The 21,295-nt window shown below is 52.4% G+C and overlaps 1 protein-coding gene and 1 long non-coding RNA gene across 2 annotated transcripts in view; one reads left to right on the top strand and one right to left on the bottom strand.

The window, feature by feature from the left end:
- The window catches only part of COL22A1 (collagen type XXII alpha 1 chain), a 269,313-nt gene that overhangs the window by 159,843 nt on the left and 88,175 nt on the right, over positions 1-21,295 (top strand). Inside the window, 9 exon segments of the mRNA XM_038555601.1 lie at positions 855-887; positions 4,052-4,105; positions 4,382-4,435; positions 5,149-5,202; positions 6,458-6,511; positions 7,983-8,036; positions 10,778-10,882; positions 12,057-12,101; positions 19,464-19,541. Of these exon segments, the coding sequence (XP_038411529.1) occupies positions 855-887; positions 4,052-4,105; positions 4,382-4,435; positions 5,149-5,202; positions 6,458-6,511; positions 7,983-8,036; positions 10,778-10,882; positions 12,057-12,101; positions 19,464-19,541 (531 nt within the window).
- LOC111098569 lies at positions 11,564-15,881 on the bottom strand. Its single transcript, XR_005368812.1, has 2 exons — positions 15,651-15,881; positions 11,564-12,142 (listed from the first exon to the last, which is right to left on the bottom strand). It is a non-coding gene; the product is annotated as an uncharacterized LOC111098569 (long non-coding RNA).

The raw sequence follows: 21,295 nt of genomic DNA, 5'->3' as shown, positions 1-21,295 counted from the left end.
CCAGGTGCTGACAGGGTTTGGAAACCCTGGAGCTTTCCAGCCCAGGCAGAGAGGCAAACTCAAGTCACCTGGTGGCCCTGATACACATATGACAGGTTATAGTAAATGCCAGTGAAGAACAGGGTGCACTCAGGGAGAGTAACAAAGGGACGTAATTTATAGTTGAGGGGAAGGGGGTTTTGAAGACAGGACATTGACAAAAGGCCTGAAGGATGGGCTGCCATCAGCCAGGTAAAGGAAGGATAAGAGCATGTTCCCAGCTGGAGGAGTAGCAGGTGCAAACGCCATGTGGCCAGAGATGTCATGAGACCTGCAAGGTGCTGACAGCAGCATGGACACAGGGTGGAGCCAGAGGGCCATGCCGGCCAGCCCCTGTGTCTCTGGGTGCGGGGATAAAGAGTTTTGCATAAGTTGGTTCCCCGTGCCCAGAGCGTGTCTCCCCTGGTTTCTTCCTCTCGTGCATCATGGCCAGCAGATGCTGGTAGAGGTGGATTCTGGGGGAGGGCCCGAGGTCCCAGCCTCTGATTACTTGCACGGACTCTCCATTTCAGCCATGGCACTCTGGGCAGGGGAGGTTTCTGCCCCCACTTTATCGATGGAAGAATAGAAACTGACAGGTGGCCACATGGTTTTAGGCAGGGGTGTGACTCCAGGGTCCCCCAACTGCCCACCATGCTTTGCTGCCCTGCCTCACCCACCGCTCCGGGACTGGAGAGAAGTTGGTGTTGATGCCTGTCAATGCTGACCATCACTCCAGGAAGCCCTGGGGCTCCATCTCCCACTTGGTCCATTTCTTAGAGGCCAGTTGTTACAATCGAGTCATCCTTTTCTCATTTCTGTGGTTTTCTTTTCAGACATCCCTCTTCACACCGCACCCAAGAATGCCAGTAAGTAGCTGCGGCCCCTCCTGGCTCAGGTGCCCCTCAGCCAGGCCTGCGATGCCTGCACTCTCTGGTGGTGACTTGCCCCCAGCACATAGGGCCGTTGAACTTCTAGATTAGTTCTGGCAGCTGGGGTTGGGGAGTGGGGACGGGCCCACCTGCAAGGACCTGGCTCCAGTGTCAGGCCTGCGACAGTCCAGTGGCCTGGAGGTCACCTGCTCTGAGGATAAGGGTGGCCCTCTCTTTGGGTGAGGTTCTGAACAAAGAGCTGGTGGTCTCGAGGAGACCAGAGCTGTGTAAAGTGGCTGCAGACTGAAGGATCCCGAGAAGCATTACTGAGGATGTGGGTCGTGGTGATGGGGACAGATGCGGATACTGAAGTGCATGGGGGCACCCAGGCCTAAGAAGGCCGTTCTGAGAGAGGACAGTGGGGTCCCAGCCAACTTCGGGAGGAGTGAGGGTGCCAGTAGAAGGAGCACTCGGGGCCTCTCCTGAATATTGACCCCTTAACAGACAAGGAGGCTCACCTTCACTGCAATGACTAGGAAGCTTCTTCTCTGTTTGGAAAGGCGCTCGGGGAAGCATTCCCAGGCTCTCCTCTTGCTCTCCGCATCACTGAGGCCAGAGGCACAAGCTTGCTTGCCCCTCTGCTCTCAGGACAGTGTTCTCCTGTTATGGGACTTGGCCTGCTGCTCGGGGCCACCCAGCAGCTTAGAGCCTGTAGATGCCCATGTGTCAGAGTTGCTTTCTCCCCAAGCTCAGTGTTACGTTGATAGACTTCAGAAGCTGCGGCTAATCCTGTGTTTGACGGGAAAGATGGGGAGCAGAGGGCTGGAGCCAGGGGCTGAGATCCTGGTGGAAGGAGAAGCACTTTGAGCTGCTCCGGAGGTGAAAGGGAGAGGAGGAGGGGTGGACGGGGCATCACCGGGTGGTGTGGACTTCAGAAGTACTCGGGAGTTGCCTGTGGGAAAGGACAGATTTAGGGGGCTCTGGCTTAAAGATGATTTCCAAGGCATTCTGGCCAGACGACTCATGATGGGAAGCTGGGGCCTGCCAGGCTTCCCCTTTGTCTTCCCTTGGTGATGCTCTCTGCAGCGTCTGAGATTTCTGAAAACTAGGAAGCCACTTCAGGTGCAATGTGAGAAAATTGTGTCTATGAGGGAAAAAGGAAAAAAAAAAGAAAAAAATATGCATTGTGGATTATTGCATGAATCTCTCTGGACTGGCCTCATCACCATGGTAACTGTATTTTTATTGATGGTTTCGAAGAGTGTTGTTTGACATCCTCCCTGCTCTCCGGAGGCGTGCTCCTTGGAGTCCCTGCTCATGGGGCAGGTAGCAGGGTTCACGACATAATTAAGGAAGGGAACAGAGAAGGAGGAGGAGGAGAGCTGGGAGGAAAAGCCTACCTCCCTCCGCCTGGGGTTGGAGGAGTGTGCTGGGCCTGGCTGGGGCCTGCACCCTGGGGAGGCCTCCAGGTGGTGTGTGCAGGTATGGAGGAAGGAGGGCCAGGTAGCCTCGGGCTGGGGAAATTGCAGCGAAGAACTCAAGAGGGTCTTTGTCGCTGGGAGCCAGCAGGTGGTGCACAAGCAGCCGCTAGGGAAGGATCCGGGGCAGCCTGCAGAGGAATCTCCAGGATGCCAAGCAGTGGCCGAGTTCACCAGGGTGACACTGAGCCCAGAGAGAGTGTTGATGTGACTGACGTCACGGGGGCAGTCAGGAAGAGAAGCCAGTCATACCCATGCAATCAATATTATTGATCATCAATCAATGAGCATGGGCTAATCCGTGTGCTCCTGGAGTGAAGGCTCTGCCTCCCAACAGACAGACTGCCAGCCCCGGACTGGAAATGGCGGGAGCACCTTGCCCATGAGCCCCCGGGGGTCCCTCTGCTGGCCTGGCTGACCAACTCCTGAGTCCTGAGCCGGGCTTCCTGCCACCAACAGCCCCTTCCCCCAGCATCTTTCTAGTGCTTCACCCGAGATAACCCTGTGACTTCCAGTGACTGGAAGATCAAAGAGCTTGGACAGTCCCCACCATGGGAAGTGTTCTAGAAGGAGAACGTGCTAGGAGAGAGGCGCTGCTGTCCCTGGCGAACGGAGCCGGGGTGTGCTCTGGGCTAGCTTGCGATGGAGCCTCTGGAAGGAGGGGTGAAGTCACACCCGTGTGGGTGTCACGGAGCCCTTTGCAAAAGCGATCTCCGATCTCCGTGAACGCTGGCCACGGCTCCCTGGGGAAGGCCGCGCAGGTTCCATGCCACACACACGATGCAGGCAGAGAATAGCAGCCAGGGCCGTGCAGATGCCAAGTGGGGGGTCCAGCTGGGAGAGGAGGGCGGGCGGGAAACTCTGGGGCAAGGTCTGCAGAATGTGCCTGTGCCTGGGGACAGAGAGCGGCCTGTCTGCCCTCTTCTCCCACCACTGGACGTTTAGCACTTCCTGCCCCGGGGTCCCTAACTCTCCTGTTAGAGTTTGCCTTCAGGATGCTTCCAGGGGAGCCTGGTGTCCCCCTGAGCAGCCCATGGCGTGCTCACACAGCTCTAGGTCCCACTCCTTGAGATGGAGCCACGCTCGGCCCTTCCAATGTGCAGGCTTCAGCTGTTACTCAGCCCCCAACGTGGCACCTCTTGTCCTGCCTGGGGCCCATCTCTTCTTTAGCAAAAGTTAGACACCCCATTCTGGCCATCACGATTGTAGGGTTCAGCCCCCAGGCTGTCAGGTCCCTCCAGTGAAGGTCCCTCCCCAGATTCTCCATCAAGGCAAGGAAGGGGAGAGGCTCAGGGTCTGAGAAAAGTCTTTCCCTCAACATTCCTTCCATCGTTAGTTATTCGCCAGCTTGCAGGCCTCGGAGCTGGAGGGGGGTGGGAGGCAAACCTGAAGGGTGCAAATAACAGTGAAACTGCTGTGGGACGAGTCTGGGGAGGAGGAGGATGCTGCCTGGAAAGTCCCCAGGTTTGGGGTCAGCTTCCCTGAAGAAGCGATTCTTGGCCTTCGATTTGAAGGTTGTTGTAAGCATCATGAGTCTGAGCGGGGTGCGAGGGGGAAGGACCCCGGGCAGAGGGAGCAACCTTTGCTAACGGGTCAACGCAAAGGACGGGGGTGGCCAGTGAGGCTGATCCGTGGACAGGGCAGGGCAGGGCGTGTGTGCTGTACTCTGTGCTTCTCCAACAGGGAGAGCAAGGGCCCAAAGGAGAGAAGGGTGATCCTGGCGTGCCTGGGGAACCGGTGAGTGTCCTGCACCCCGCGCCCCATACCCCTGAGCCTGTGTACTGGTTCCAGGGTGTCCACGGGCTGCGTGGCAAGCAGGTCTCTGAACCGCACGGTCTCCCCACAGCATCCCCAGTAGCCAAATGCAGCCTGTTCCTCCTTCCCCAGGACTCTGAGGACAGCCCCCACCATGCATCCCAGAACAGGCCCATTGCATGTGTCCTTGCTCCCCCCTCCACTCCCCACTAATTGCTGGGGTGATGACTGAGTTCCTTGACGGTTGTTGCATTGCAGGGATTGCAGGGCCATCCCGGAGAACTGGGGCCTCAGGGACCCACTGGAGCGCCGGTAAGAAACCCTCTGTCCCCCTGTGGACTCAAAATCCTGGACTACCCCTCTGTCCCTTGGGGTCCCTCCCAAATGCCCCCACCCCGTCTGCTTGCCTGGCATGCTGCAGCTGCCCCCCAGGGGCGCTGCCACAGGTGCTGTGAGTCCAGTGCCTCGGGGCTGACGCCCCTCACTAGGCTCCCCGAGAACGCCGCCCTGGGGGTGGGTGCTGCTCTGGACCCCTGGGTGGGGAAGGAATGCCAGGGCATCGGGTGGTTCAGATGCAGGAAGCCCCTCCGTCCCTCCCAGCTCTGACTGGCTGCTCTGGGGTAAGTGACACGGGTGCAGATTAGCATTTTGATTTTGCTATTTCTCTTGGCCTGGGCTTCCTAGCTGCCTCTCTCAGGGACACTCTCTGGAGAGGTCCCCTTGGAGTGACTATCGGGGCTCAGATCTCAGGGGGCTGCTGGCCGGCTCTGTGCTCCTGGGCCGCCCCGTCTACATAGCGCCAGTGCTGATCCCTATACCTGGGGTGGTGAGGATGGGATAAGGGAACAAGCCATGCGCCAGACGGCTGCCAGGGCCTTGTGACTCCCGCGCACGTCGGGCTCTGCTCCCTGTCCTGCACTTTGCACCCGCCGATTCCAATGAGCGGGCTGTGCCTGCAATGGCCCTGCATGGGGACGAGGACAGCATCCCCTAGATGTCTCCCCTCCCCCTTGTGTCCCGGGCAGGGTGCCAAAGGACAGGAAGGCCCACGCGGCGCACCCGGATCAACTGGAAACCCCGTGAGTCCTCACGCATCCTCCCGAGGGGCCCTGCAGAGGGAGACAGGGCCAGGCCCACGCACCTGGGCTCATAGCTCTGGGTGGGCCAGAGGGCAGAGTGGAGTGGTGGCCGGGGTGGGCAGCCCTGGGGCAACAAGGACCAGGACAGACAGACCGGTCTCTACAGCGTTCCCAGCATTCCAGGGCTTTGTCCACCTGCCCAACCCACGATCAGAGTCTGCATCCACACGCACGGGTGTGATGCGCACAGGGACAGACACCCAGTCACATGCACACATCCTCTAAAACCAGCGTGCACATGTCCCTACAGAAACTCCCAGTGCACAGGAGCAGCTAGGGACCCAGGCGGACGGGGGCCTTCATGCACCTGCCTTCTGAGCACCCCACGGCTGGGCCTTCCCTCCCGTGGGGCTGCTGGCTCTCCGGGGCGTGGGCAGTGGGCCCCCGGGGGCTGACTGCGATCTGTGTGGGGTGCAGGGCTGTAGAGCTCAGGCGCCCACGTGGTGCTGGCAGAATGAGGCCGCCTCCACGAAGGGGTAATGGTGGTGAGATGGGCCGTGGCCACAGGCAGCACCCTTGCTCCCCAGCCCCTGGGTTCTGTGTACCTGCTGTTGTGCGCTCACAGGACCCAGGTCACCTGTGCATATGTCCCGGTGGGGATGGGGTCAGCCCAGGGCAGTGACCAACACAGATGTCACAGGGCAGGGTGGGGGCACGGCTGGCAGGCTCCTCTCTGCTAGTAGAGAGCCCTGGACGGGCACAGCCTGCAGGGCGGTGGAAGCTGAGTGCAGACAGGGAGACCCAGGTACCTGGGGAGTTCCCTGCTTCCCATCTCCGTGGTGTGGACCCCCACACCTCCTCCCGTGGAATCTTCCTTAACCATGGGTGTTGCCTTCAAATCTACTTCCTCCAGGAAGCATTCCCTGATTCATCTGTCAAAACTAATCCACACACACAGGCATGCACGTGCATACCAGCACCACCACTCCATGCCTTGGTTCCTCTAGGAACCCCCTGGAGCCCTTCTGTCCTCCTGTCCCCCACGTCTGTGCCAGAATGCCACTCGCTGGGGGTTTAAGGCCAGCTGGGCACCTCAAGACACGCACGGGAGGAGGCTCCCCTTGGTGGTGAAGGCAGCTCCAGGTCAGAAGTAGCGAATTGCAGTGAATCAAGGAGAAGGCAGCCTTGGAGAGAGGCTGGGGTAACTCTTAGTGATGGCTACGCTGGGTCTTTCTAAACTTCTGCTTCCAAATAGGGCGCTCCTGGAACTGTAGGCCCCCCTGGTGCCAGCGGCCCCCCGGGAAGTGTGGTGAGTAATGGAAGAGGGCTGGGGCCCCAGGGCTGCTTGTGGATCTGCAGAGCCTCCCCCTGCTCCCCCGCCCCTGTAGGGGGGGGTGTAGGCATAGGCATCCTTGCTCCCATTTTACAGATGGAGAAATGGACGTCCCAGACAAGGGCACCTAGAAGGTTACCCAGCCTAAGGCTCTAGGGCACTCATCAGGCCTGCCCGGGGGGTAAACAAAAGTGTTAGAAAAATGCAGAAAACTGCAGAAAGCCTGTACACATGGGGGATGTTGGAGTCAGCCTCAGAGTTTGCCTTTCGAAGACACAGGACAAAACTAAGGGGTTTGTAGGGGTCCTGATGCTTAGGGTCCCTGGATGCTGAGCAAGGCCACGGCTGCAGGCTTGTTCTGTGACCTCTGCGGCCACTCCCGCAGGCCTCAGCTCTTCACCTTCAAAGACAGAGCACACTGGCCAGATGGCCACTAACGACCCCCTGTGCCCGCCGTGCGGAGTCCTTGCCTGCGGGGCCCGGGGTCTGCTGGCCGGCCAGCTTTGAAGGCCACGGTCCACACCGATTCCTGCTTTGAAATCCTGCCCTAAGACACCCAGCACCATGTCTAGCTCAGGGCAGCAGAGAATCAGTCCACCTGAAGCCGGCTGGGGCCCGGCCTGTCTGCCCATCAGCCTGTGCGGATCATTAGAGGGGTTTGGAGGACAAATTTTGGGCCTTTACACATGCCAGCATCTGTTCCAAGTACTTTACGTGTGTGAATTCACTGAGTCCCCTCGACCCTGGGAGGTGATTGTTCTCACCGCTTCTAACATGAGAGGAGATGCAGGGACAAGGGACAGTGAGTCATCCTGTCCTTCGTGGTCGCCAGAGATGCTGCTGGAATGTGGCCCGTGTCACGTCCCTCCCCCTGCTCCTGTGCCTGCCAACCCTGCATTCCTTCGCCGGGAGAGTTTTCTCTGGCTTTCCTTTCCGAGACCACCTAGTGCAGTCACAGGACAGGTGGTTATGAGCTCCCCGGGAGGCAGGCCTGAGGGGAGGGCTGGGTAAGCCCCGGCTCCTTCCCCTGGAGGGCACATCCTGCACCAGCTCCCAGAGCTGCCCTGCCATCCTCCCCTCCCTCACTGCTCTGCTTCCCCACTGGGGTGGCCCACGGCTCTTTTGCTTTGTCTCAAAGTGAACCCCCAGGAGATGTCAAGGACACGGGTGGATCAGGTCCTGAATGTGGAGCCTGTGTTCTAGGTCACCCTCGTCCTCCCTGGTATCCAGTGTAGGCTGGGCCCTGGCCTCTGAGAGCCACAGCCCGGGGCAGGAGAGCAGACAAGGAGGAGCTGCTCAGGCCGGTGGGGAGGAGATGGGGAACTGAATCGGGGATGGGGAGCCCATGGGGACAGGGTAGCCGTGGCTACAAGGGCGTATGATCCCTTCTCTGGGGACCACAGGCCATCATGAACTTTACCATGTGCATAACCTGTCTTTTTTTCAGGGCCCCCCTGGCATCAGAGGCCCCCCTGGGAAAGATGGAGAGCATGGAGAGAAGGTAAGGCCTGGCTGCTCTCAGCATGTGCATCCGTCCTCAGCTTCTTGAGCAGCCGTGGAGGCGGAGGTCCAGCCACTGAGGCCTGGGTTAGGGCGCCCGAGCCCAAAGGGGCTTTCTAGGTAGAGGAGAGAGAGGCCATGAAGCCACCTCTCACAGGATCCCAGCACCCGTGAGTCAGATGGATCCCGGGGGAACAGATGGGAGCCTGAGGAGGCCTTGGGAGGCGAGGTGATCACCTCACCTCTCAGAGCAAGGCCTGACCCCCAATCCTGCTTTCTCTCAACTCGATGCACCAACAACGTATCATGCATCTCACTCCTCTGTGCAAACAGGACGTTTTCCCAAGTTTGAGAAAGAGATCCGCGTATTAGAGGGAAGACAGACAGGTGCTCCCCCCAGGACACCAACACCCCACAGACAGAGGTAGAAGGCCCCCCAGCCTTTGGAAATCCTGTTTCACCCTCATTTTAGAAAGTGTCTGGGGTTCATGGCTGAGGGCCTGCTGCCGGCTTCCGGTGGGCAGAAACAGGGTTCTCCTCCAAATCTCACACTCACAGGACAGCGACCCCCGACCGCACACACTCCACCCGAATGTCGGGGTGCCGGTGTGGAGGAGACGCCTGGTCTCGGGCACCCTCTGTGCACCTGGACTTTCTCATCTGTGGAACGAGGACAGTGATGCATCAGTGGCAGGTTATAATGATGAAGTACAGAACTAACCCATCAGAGGGCTCGGCACAAGCAGGTGTGGACATTGCAGCCCGTCTTCCCCTGCAAGCAGTGTCACATCCGGGGACAGGTGTCCCTCCAACCTGGCGGACAGGCCGCAGGGGCCCCTTTTAGCACAAGTGCCTCAATGTCCCTCTAGGAATCCCTTCAAGACCCCGTTAGCCAGAACCTTTTAAAGGAGGCATCATTTTGTCCTTTCTATTTTGGCAGAATTTAACAAGAATAGATGGTACATTTGCATTTTGGCAGGGAGGCTGAATCTTAGAATTTGTGTCTCGGAGAAAAATGATTTATCGCGGAGGAAAACGGTCAGCCAACCTGTGGGACGTATCTTCAGTTTTTGGAGTGTTGGCTGATGATAAGCCCAAGAATAACCCTCATGCGGTGCAGGTGCTAATTTTTGTTTTGAAAGGAGATAATGCCGTCGTAGGCTACAGTAATAAAAGTAGAGCACCCAGATGAAGCCAGGGGAAAAAATAACCCCGGCCCATCTGCTGCGCCTTGATTATACCACGTCTGAAAATTGCGCTCTATTCTGGACACACCGTAAGTAGGGCGTCGATGCCTTGAGAAGGCGGTGACCAAGATGCTGGAGGTTTTGGGGTCCCCTTGAGAGCCAGGAAATCAGTGGGCTGTTGGCACATGTGTCGCTAGAGGGAGCCAGACACCTCTCTGTGGCTGAGCAAGAGGCCAGGCCGAGGGCCCAGAGCTGGGGCTGCATGGGGAGGGGAATCCCGAATGCCCTGCAAAGTGCTCGGAAGCCCAGCAGCCAGGCCATGCTCTTTCTGCCTCTCAGGGTGTCCGCTGGCTGGCCTGAGGCTTGGGGAAGCCGATTTGACCCTAGGCTCGCAGACAAGTGCCCTTGCTTTGGCTGCTCTTGGTCCTTAAGGTACCCAGCTCTCCTTCAGGGTCTGTCTGCAGGCATTCACGTCACAGCTCAGCCCCCAGGGAGCCCTGCTGGGGAAGCGGAGCCCCTGTGGCTCATGTGGTGCAGCACAAACTCCACAGCCAGGTGGCCACAGGGGCTGGAGACCCTGTGGTCCGTGGTCTGAAAGGTGAACATTATTTGCCAAGGGCAGGCTCAAAGCCCAGCTCCCTCCCTCCTGAGGACCTGGAGTCTGTCTCTGCGTCCCTCTCCTCCCTCCACTTCAGAGCCCTGAGCTGTGTTCCTATTGCTCAAGACCTACAGTGCGAAGAGGCGGGTTAGAGTCTCTCCTGGGAACTCCCCAAGTTTGAGTGTCATGTGTCTGGAAGACTCCAGAGAGGGTGCTCTTGGCTGAATGTAAAGAAAAAGTATGTAACAGGGCTGCACGATAAAGGAATAAGGCCTAGGAAGGTAGTGAGCTCTCTGCTGTTGGAGGAATTCAAGCAAAAATAGGAGGACCTCTCCACAAGAGATGCACCAGATGCTTTCCTGCAGTAGATCCAAGGCTGGACTAGAAAAGCACTCATGTCCTGTCCTGTTCTCAAGTTCCGCCTTGTATCAGCTTGCCAAGTCTCCTGTAGCACAGTATCACTCACTGGGGGGCTTAAGCAACAGAAACACCCAGCCTGACCCTTCTCACCATGTCTGGAAGCCCTAAATCGGGAGGCTGGTTCCTCCCAAGGGCCACGAAGGGAGCATGTGTTCCAGAACCTTCTCCTTGGCTTATTGACAGCTGCCTGTCCCCTGCGTCTTCACACTGCCTTCCCTCTGTACTTATCTGTATGCAAATCTCCCCTTCTTACAAGGACAGAAGTCCTACTGGATCAAATGCTGTCCTCCTCCCTATGACCTCAGCCTAACAACTAATTGCATCTGCAGATATCTTATTTATTAACTGAGGTTGAGGGGGATTAGGACTTCAGATAACAAATTTGGGGGGGTACCCAGTCCAGCGTACTATGTACATTGTATAGAACAGTCGGAGCATCACCTGGACACCTACTGACCCCCTTCAGGCTGGCTCACCATTGCAAAGCTTGCCTTCTGCACATCATGGATCCCGGAAACTGTCCCCTTTTCTTTCCAGGGGGCGACAGGTGAAGAAGGGAGTCCAGGGCCAGCTGGTCCCAGGGGTGATCCCGGGGCTCCTGGGCTCCCGGGGACCCCCGGACAGGGAAAAGACGGAGAGCCGGTAAGTGTTTGGTCCAGAGGCTTCTGTGCCCATTCGACCAGGCCAGCATTGGAAACGAAAAGGGAGGGGAAATTAAAGAGACTGGCTGGCCTCCCAAGGATGAAGCAGGAGAATACACATAAATCTGTAGATTGTGGCACTCGGCGAGCATTTATGATGTTAGCTATGGAATCAGGCACTAAAGCACCCTACACTGAATCCTCACAACTACCCCGACAAGCGAGTACTTCTTTTTTCAGTCCGTTCAGGCTACTCTAACAAAATACCATGACTCAGTGGCTCTAAACTTCTAGTAGAGGTTGGAAGTCCACGTTGAGGATATCCGCATGGTCAGGTTCAGGGGAAGGCCCTCTTGGGTTGCTGAATGCCCACTTCTCACTGCGTCATCACAGGATGGAAAAGATGAAGAGTCTCTCTGGAGCCTCTCTTACAAGGACAAGGATCCCATTCACAATGGCTCCACCCTCACATCCTAAACACCAAAGGCCCCACCTCCTAATACCTTCAAGGTTGGGCCTTCAGATTTAACAATATGAACCTGGGACCCACACAGGCATTCAGACCAAGGCAGTGTTATCAACCGCACATGATTGATGGGGAAAATGAGGTTCAGGGAGGTGAAGCACTTGCCAAAGTCCCAGAGCTTGGCCGCGAACCCACAAGGGACTGGACCCTCCCTTCTTCCCTCACACTGGCTTTCCACCAATACATCCACATGTAGAATTGTGATTTTTTTTTTTTTAAATCTGGCCATGCATCTGCATCAAGTACAACCCTTCAACCTGATGTTGAAGGCTTTTCTCTTTGGCCCTCCCAGGTCTTGAGATCATGGTAAACAAGAAAGACACCAGGCTTTGGAATCTGTGAGCTCTACTTGGAGGCCTGGTCCTGCCTGGACTTGTGGGAAGCCTGTAGAAGATCTTGAATGGGAAAGCAAGCTAAGGGAGACAGGGGTTTGCTCAGAGTCACAGAGAGGCAGTAGGGGGTAGACGCAGAAGTCAAACATGAGACTCGTAGCTCAAAAATGATCCTTTCTTCTGCAGAAAGCAGGCCACAGTGAGACCCTTGTCCTACTTGGGCACACAGCGTAGGTTGCACACAGCGTGGCTTGGGGTGGATGGGCAAACGCTCATCTGTGGTCTCATCGTTGTCCTTGTATCATTCGTTTCTTCAGGGGCTCCGTGGGCCACCTGGATTACCTGGGCCTCTAGGAATCAAGGTAAGTGTATATCCAAGCACATTGGGATGTCATGGGTTGTCCTGAAAAAAAGGACCGGCCACAGTTTCGTTGTAAAGCTGCTCTGGTCACCTCAGTCCACTTCCTCATTCCTCAGTTAATCACATTCCACTTAACTAAAGACTCTAGGGCTCTGAGCCGTGAGGCTGAAATCATTGTCATACAGTTGGTGCCTAATAAATGCTTGCTGGCAAACGAAGTTGCAGAAGACACTGGCCTATGTCTGGTGGAGCAATAGATCAGCAGTTTTGTACTTTTAGTCTAATTGCGGTAACAAGTGATCCCTAAATTTCAGATGCTTAACACACCAAACCTTTATGTGTCACTCCCAGTACGCCTACCTACCGGGAGTCATGGTGGGTGGGGAGCTCGGGCCCACACGGCCATTCAGGAACCCACAGCTTCTCGGTGCAGTGACTGTCCCACCATCTAGGACCTGAGCCTGCTACCAGTGTTTGAGGTACAATGGAAAATGAGGGACACAGCTGGATGTGGTAATTCATTTTCCCCCACCTCGTGACCCCGACAGCAGGGGGAACTGGGTTTGTGGGCTAGCCGTGTGCCCAGGGGGCAAGGGGAAAGTTTTGGTAACTACCAGTAGTCATTTGGTCATCTGTCCCTCAGTTCACTTGCAATCGTAGCTTTGCCCAAGTGGGGCTGTTCTTTTTTTTTTTTTTTTTTTTAAGATTTTTTAAAAAATTATTCATCAGAGAGAAGGAGAGACAGAGAGAATGCAAGTGAGAGTAGGAGCAGAGGAGGGGCAGAGGGAGAGGGAGAGGCAGACTCAGGGCCTCCATCCCAGGACCCCAGGATCATGACCTGAGCCCAAGGCAGAGACTCACCTGACTGAGCCACCCAGGTGCCCCCAGCAGAGAGCTTTCCTGAGTGACCAGGGACGCTTCCCTGAAGGTATCTTTATGTTGAACCATTCATTCATTGACTCATTTATGCTGCTCCAATGGCCAGTGAGTACATTTATGATCGCATCCATTGCCCACCCACTCTGCTGCTACGTGTCAGATACTGAGGTGGCCCGTGGGACAACATCGACACATGTGACATGTTCCCAGCCTTCCAACAGCTCAAGGGCCAGAGGGGAAAGCAGATAGAGAAGCAAACAGAAGCAGATGAGTGCTGGGGTAGAGGGAAGCTGGAGTCACAAGTGAGCTCAGAGGACACTCCCAGCCCAGCCTGGTTTGATGAAACAAGGCTTCCTGGAAGAGGTGATGTTTGTCCTGATTTTAAAGTGCATGTAGCAGTTGGAAGGGGAAAAGTGAGGAGGGTGTCCTCTGCAGGGGTGCTCACACGGGAGGAGACACTGAGGCAGGACATGGAATGCGTTCAGAAATGAGCACATATCAGGAGCATACCACATCCAGTGAAACCTGATTTGGCCAACTCATGTGCTTGACCTTAAGAATGTGGGTGAGCTTGTCAATGACGGGCATTGGAATGTTGTGTGTGTGTGTGTGTGTGTGTGTGCCTTAATTTAATATACATATTCAAAATCACATTAAAATGTCATATCATCATATTTTTTACTCGCATATATTTATTATGAAAATGAATTTTAAGAATTCTTCCTGTGGGCCTTCATGCCATTGCCTGCCACCCCAGAGCCACCTTCTGAGTCAGCCAGCACTTTCTGTGGCACATCCCCATCCCTCCCAGCTGCCTTAGTTAGGATACGGTGATTCTGGAAGCCACAGATGCCGCTATTATGGGAAACTTTATCCCAAACCCCAGGTCCCCATCCACTTAATGGTAGGAGAGAGTTTTTTTTTTCCTTTTTATCCTAGAGCTGTATCTTTGGGTTCTCAACAACAGAACCACAGAGTATGTTGCTTTTTAACATTGTATGTAAAAGGCTCATTTAGAGTAATATCCAGGATAAGAAGTTTGAGGCCTCACGAAAACTTGCTGCTTCTACATTAAACACTTCTTTGCAGGGTGGCTCAGTAGGTTAAGCATCTACCCTCAGCTCAGGTCATGATCTCGGGGGTCATGGGATCCTGCCTTGCTCAGGGTCCCCTGCTCCCCCTTCCCCTCCACTCAGGCTCTGTCTCTGGCTTCCTCTCTCTCAAATAAATAAATGAAAACTTAAGAAAAAACGCAAATTTCTTTGCTTCATGGCTTTCTCCCGTTCTGGCACCTAGCCTCTGAAAGCCTCCTAAGTTTGCACCAATTGAGGTCAAGGCCACTCATGTGGGTCCCTGGTGATTTTGTTGTTTATGGTCAAAGTAAAAAGAAATGGGAGTGTTCTCAGAGTGATATGAGCAAATATATAGCAACTTCCTATCTTCTGAAGAAAAAAAAAAACTCTTAGAAACAACTTTTCCTGAAATTAGGGGCATATAAAATAGTCCCACATGCCTAGAGCAGTGGGCATGTGTGGAGAGGAGCAGGAGGCGGGGATCCAGACTCGGGAAGACTCTGGGGATCCACCTCCAGCCTGGAGCATGTATCTGAGACCCCCTTCCCCCACCCCGCCGTGACTCGGTGAGCCCCTTGGGTCATTGGCTGTAGTCTCAATTTTCTAGCTTCCAGCCTCTTAGAAGAAAGGAAGGTGAGGGTACCAGAAATGCCTTACGATGCCCTTTCCCTGTGATAACTATTTATGAGTTCAATAAAATCTATCTCCCAGGCAGAGTTTGGGAAAAAAACAGTGATAGAATACAAATAAAAATATGTGCCTAACTTGTGATGTCATAGATACATGCTTAACAAATATTAGTGGCCCTTATTATGAGATCACTCTGTGGACTCAGCTTTAGGGTTACAGCAAGAAGGTGGGGATCTAGAGTCCTCATCCATCCCTGCAGGCACTTTGGAGCCAGGAGTGCAGAGAGCCTTGACCTGAGGTCTGACTGACCAACTGGTGTCAAGACAGGTGACCTAGGGTTGGTTAGTCATGCTGTCCCTTTAGCCAAATGTTTCCTCTTATTTACAATGTGAGGCGTGGAAACAGATGACCCACTCCAGTGTTGATACCGTATATGTTTGTAAGTTAGAATGTGGCTTAGAAGTAAAGATTTCCATAGTTCATTGACATTGGGAAGGTAAGTGTGAATTCAAGGAGGTCTTCAGCTGAAGAATGGGCTGATCTTGGGCTGGAAGGAAGGAGGGATGGAGAGAGAAACTAGAGAGCCCCTGCTGAGTGACCCCCCCCCTGCTGTCCAAGGTGCTGAAGGAAATCCCCTGTGGGAAGGAAGGGAGCCACACAAAGGTTTTCATCAGCGCCACCCACTTTCTAATTACTCATAACCACAGGAAGGTTCTTAAAAACATCTTTCCTATTCTTGCATGGCACTTGTTTTTAGCAAAATGAACAGGCTTTGCTCTCATGCAGAGCTAGGATCTGTAGGATCCCAGCTCAGTGACCTACAGGGTAGATGACTGGAAGCAAGTGATTTATTCTGTCGGAGACCCTCTGTCCTTTTCTGTTTAAGTAAGTGAAGCATATTTAACTCCCGGAGGGCTCCTGTGGGAAGAAATGATGTCATTCTCCTTCCACAACCCATACGTACTCACATTTCTTCTCTGGACACTGTTGGACTGGCCCAGAAAGTCCTACAGCCAAAATATTTTCTAGAGTCAGTATCACAGATTCCAGCTCTTGTGCCCCTTTCTTCCTTCATCTTGAACCTTTTTACTTTTGCTGACAGAGCATTAAGGTCTTTTTTTCTCTTTTCTTGGGGCTATTTGCTAAAAGTCTCAGCTCATTAAGCTGTGAAGTGCTGCTTTGGGAAAATGTTAGCATCACAATGGGCCATAAACACAGGAAAGAAGCCAGACAACTCCCTAGCAGTCAGAGACTCAGATTCCGGGCGGGGCTGATTGCTCCACCTGGCTCTGTCTTGCTTCCTCCTCTGTAAAAAGTTGACTTCAGGTCAAAGGCAAAATGTAGTACCTGACCAAAATGTGGGCTATGATTCTGGCACTCCAGGAAATGGCAATTAAAAGCTGGGACTGATGCCGAGTCCTAGGTTGGGCACTGTGGACACAAAAGTCTATCAAGTATTGGGGACACTTGGGTGGCTCAGTCGATTAGGCAGCTGACTCTTGATTTCCCCTCAGGTCATGATCTTGGAGTTGTGAGATTGAGCCCCACAAGGGCTCCGTGCTCAGCCAGAAGTCTGCTTGAGATTCTCTCTCCCACCCCCTCTGCCCCTCTGCCTTGTGTGCATTCACTCATTCTCTCTCTCTCTCTTTCCAATAAATACATCTTTTTTTAAAAAGTATATCAATATTGTACCCAACATAGGGTCTGACTCATTCTAGGATTTGACAAATAGTTGTTCAATTAATGGATAAATGAATGAATGGATACTTTGAGGATGCGTACATAGAAACGAGAGGGTCAGACAGACACAATGGGAGAGTAAGGTGTTAAGATTAATGAAGGTCTACACAAATATGGGGAAGAGGACAGCAGGGAGAACAAGCAGAGGTGCGTCTATGGGAGTGGAACGATTGGTCTTTTTTGATGGCTCGGTGTTTGGAAAGTTAGAACATGGACGGTTGGCGTGGTTTAGCTGGCAGTCGTTAGGGTTTGCTGGCATGTGGGATACAGCCTTGGGAGGAGTGGGGGGAGCCAAGCTAAAACAGAAAGTGATAAGAAGAAAACCTACATTAAATATTTTAAAGAGTAACTGAGATGCAAAAGGATATGGATTCCGCTGGCACTTGTGTGTGTTTGGTTTATTTTTGGTCTTCTAATTCCACCGATCAAGTGGTAATAATATACTTGTAATCCTCAATGTTCAATAGTCTCTTCCCTTTTGAACGGGTCTTCCTAAGATACATGGGAGTTTGGTAGAATGTTCTCTTTCTTTCTCATTGATGAGGGTCCTAAGGCTCTGGAGAGGTTATGGGACTTACCCAGGGTTACAGCACCAGGTGGACATTGTCCTAAAACTGGACAGAGTCCCCTGACTGTCTGTTTGAAATCTTCCCACACGGCGCTCTCACTGGCGCAGTGTGCATGCGACTGGCTTGCAGCAAGGAGCGTGTTCATCCTCCGTTCATTACACATTTTCCCGTATTTGCCTCATTTCTGGACTTCCTGACTTCCCCCTGCATACAAATTAGATTTCCTAGCAGCCCCAAGCATCTTGTAATTCACAGAATGAGCCACCGCACATTTTCCTAAAGAAACACAATGTACCATCTGGGGCTTCAAAGAGAATTTCAGGAGGGGCCTATCTATAGAGGCAGGGGTGAGGCAGACGGGTGCTGTGGCTCTTGGGAAGCATGGCCCTGGTGGTCCTGCAAGGACAAGGGTCAGTGACAGTGTTACTGGAAGGAGGTTTGGGGTTTGGTTGATGTCTTTTGTGAGACCTTCCTAAACCTCAGCCCTCCCACTTCCCCTGAATGAGATTTCTCTTCAGAACTCAGCACAGAGGGTTGGAAATGGACCTCTTTTTGGTCCGGGAGCCCATATCTCTGCTAGAAATAAATAAAAAGCAAGCGTTAATTGCACAACTATATGACTTAGGTACTCATCCAGGTGACAATCATATTTCCAACAAAACTAATCATCTTAGAAACATGAGTTTTCTTTTCTTTTTAGATATTTTATTTATCCATGAGAGACACAGAGAGAGAGGCAAAGACATAGGCAGAGGAAGAAACAGGCTCCATGCAGGGCTCGATCCCAGGACCCTGAAATCATGACCTGAGCTGAAGGTAGTTGCTCAACCATTGAGCCACCCAGGTGCCCCAAAACATTGCTTTTCTTAAAGATCCAAATGTAAAGGTTTCTGATTGAAATGATGGTTAGAAGGTAAGCTGATTATTAATGGGATTTTTTTTTTCATGCTTAGAAACATAAACCTTAATGAGCAACGTGTTGCCTAGCAATGTCAGGTTCCCACCTGAGATCAGATTGCTGTGCATTATCTCACTGGCTCTTCACACCAACCTTCTAATGCTCTTTCCATTTGTCATAGGAGTTAACGCCTCCCGGAGATATTAAATAGCTTGAGCAAGATCAGCCACTGGTTCATGTTAGGCTGGGCTGAGTTTGGCTGACCTAGTACAGGTGCACAGTCTCTCACACAAAACTGATAGGGCCATATGTGTTCTGGGCCGGATTTATTTTGGAATTGGAAAGGTAGCAATTTGTAAACTATCTGTGCAACACTGACTGTGGTGTGTGGGCCAGCACTCCTAATCAGACTTGAATATTGATGCAACAGCGATGTGTAAGCATCCAGACACCCTGGGTACCTGAAGGTTATATATAAGTAGCCCGTGGGCACCTGGGTGGCTCAGTGGTTGAGGTCTGCCTTTGGCTCAGGGCATGACCCCGGGATCCTGGAATGGAGTCCCATATCGGGCTCCCCACAGGGAGCCTGCTTCTCCCTCTGCCTGTGTCTCTGCCTCTCTATGTGTCTCTCATGAATAAATAAATAAAACCTTAAAAATAAATAAATAGCCCATGTCAGATCCAGGCAGGTTTTGCTGCCAATTGGGTTAGGATAAGCCCTTGTTTTTGGAGGCTGAGGATTTTGAAATTGTGGATAAAAGGGTATGATTCAGTCTCAGCTTCCTTCTACAGGAAATAACAGACATTCTTCCCTTTTACTCTTGCCATCAGAGTCCTGAATGACAGATACAGAGGAGGGGCATTAGCCAAAACATCTGCCTGGCACTGAGAGCTGGGCCAGGCTCCCTGTCAGGATGGCGCTCATGCATGCAGCTTTGCTTCAGGAGCACACCACCCGCTGACGTGGAGGCTCCTGTAGTCACCTCCCCTTTGTGAAGAAACTAAATCTCAGGGAACTTGTCACATAATCTTGAGTCAACTGTGACTAGGTATTGAGGACAGGCCTGAAAACCATACTCTCTGAATCGCTGTGTGCGAAGGTAATGGTTATAGCTCAGTTGTCCCTGCTCTCCAGACCCTGGAAAAGTGTCCTGTGCAAGAGGGACTTGGCAAGTTATTGGTAAATTATCATTGATTGGGGAACTGATTTGAAATGCAGGTACATAGTCAAATCTGAGGTGTGGTCAGGACAGGGGCATGATGAGGTCTGGAGAAAACAGTAATATTTGGAACTGTGGTCACAGGGAGGGGTATCATCTTGTTATAACCACATTTGGAGCTATGGTCAAGTTTGGGGCATGGTAAGCTTTGAAAGGTCATGATCACAAGTGGTGGCTGTGCCTGTGGGGGGTGGACTGGGTGGGTGATGGGCTGGTTGTCCGCTGTGGAGGGACATGCGGTGTCCAGGTGGCAGGAAGGGCATTAATGGATAGCACAGCCAGGACAGTTCCCTTTGTATGCTGGTTCTGTCTTGCTCAGAACTCACCTCTTAATCTTATTTTTCCTCTCTCTAGGGGGACCGAGGTGCACCTGGGATCCCTGGCTCTCCTGGCAACCGTGGCGACCCAGGCATCGGAGTAGCTGGCCCTCCTGTGAGTCTTTATTTTTCCAGAATGTCCTCCCCTACCCTCAGGCCACAACAGCCACTGTTGGCTCCCTGGGCCTTTCTTGCAAGGACCCTCCCTTTCCAGCTAACCTAATGATCCACTGGTTCCACTGGGGTATAGATGTGTCCCCTGGCTTTCTTTGTGCTAAAACTTGGTGTATTTCCTATGGGAATAAGGCATTTGGGAGACCAAGACGTGTCTGATTGAAAGAGGACAGAACAAAACTCATTAAAATTAGAAAAGAAAAAAAAATGACTTGCTGGCCAAACTTTTGCAAATCTGAGGACTAGCCAGTGAAACTGAATTATCTGGGGAAGGGGTGGGATGTGGGAGAAATTGCATGCTTTTGTGTATTTTAGACAAAATGAGTTCATGATCCTTCTGCCTCCAGTTAGTATACAGGATGAGGATATAAGTTAAATCATAAGTTTAATACAGTCCCCACAATGAAATCCCAGAAAATGGTCCTCGCATCGGCAGTATGATGAATAAGTCTGGACATTGTGAGTCTACAGACTTCCTCAAGGTGGTGACTTTAGAGGTTATAAGAGATTGCAAGGACCAGGGATGCCCGGGCCACCGTCCAAGTTGAAGATAGCTATTATATTCAACCAGAGTCTACCTGAATATCTCTAGAAATAGACGACACTCTTCTTTCAAAGAAAGCACCTCTGGCTTTGAAATTGAGACAGTTATTTCCGTAGAGAACAGACATTTATTGGAAATTTTTTCTCATCAAGAATAGGAATATAGTCTTCTGTGTCTTCCACCCATTGCTTCTGATTCTTCCCTTTGTATCACAAGAGCATACCTCCTGCCCCCTTTTAGTGAATGATAGCCTTCAGAATTCAAGGACTTTTCAATCCTGGTAATGTATCTTCTGGTTTGCTCCCTCCTTTGCTAAGGACACACTGTTCATTGATAATGCACCTTAATTTTTTTTTTTAATTTTTATTTATTTTATGATAGTCACAGAGAGAGAGAGAGAGAGGCAGAGACACAGGCAGAGGGAGAAGCAGGCTCCATGCACCGGGAGCCTGACGTGGGATTCGATCCTGGGTCTCCAGGATCGCGCCCTGGGCCAAAGGCAGGCGCTAAACCACTGCGCCACCCAGGGATCCCGATAATGCACCTTAAAATCGTATTAACTTTTTTTTTCTTTCTTCCTTCCTTTCTTTCTTTCTTTCTTTCTTTCTTTCTTTCTTTCTTTCTTTCTTTCTTCTTTCTTCTTTCCTCTTTCTTAAGAGAGACAAAGAACAAGGGCAGGGAGGCAGAGGGAGAGGAAGAGAGAGAATCCTCAGCAGGCTCCATGCCCAGCACCAAGGCCAATGTGAGGCTTGATTCCATGACTCTGAGATCATAACCTGAGCTGAAATCAAGACTCAGATGCTTTACTGTCTGAGCCACCCAGGCACTACTCTGGGGTGTCTTATGTAAAGACATTAATTCTAGTCACCAGGATTCTGCTCTCATTACCTAATTATTTCTGGAAGCCCCCATTTCCAAATACCATTACAAGGGGGATTTGATTTCAATATAAGAATCTAGGGGAGACACAAACATTCAGTCTGTATTCAGTCTGTACAATTAATTAAAAGAAGCTCAAATACTCAGTCCTTTTCATTTTTTTAAATAATAAATTTACTTTTTATTGGTGTTCAATTTGCCAACATACAGAATAACACCCAGTGCTCATCCTGTCAAGTGCCCCCATCAGTGCCCGCCAACCAGTCACTCAG

Source organism: Canis lupus, chromosome 13, assembly GCF_011100685.1.
Source record: "Canis lupus familiaris isolate Mischka breed German Shepherd chromosome 13, alternate assembly UU_Cfam_GSD_1.0, whole genome shotgun sequence".
NCBI lineage: Eukaryota > Metazoa > Chordata > Mammalia > Carnivora > Canidae > Canis > Canis lupus.
The sequence above is the reverse complement of the archived record's forward strand: the minus strand, read 5'-3'. Positions and strand labels throughout refer to the sequence as shown.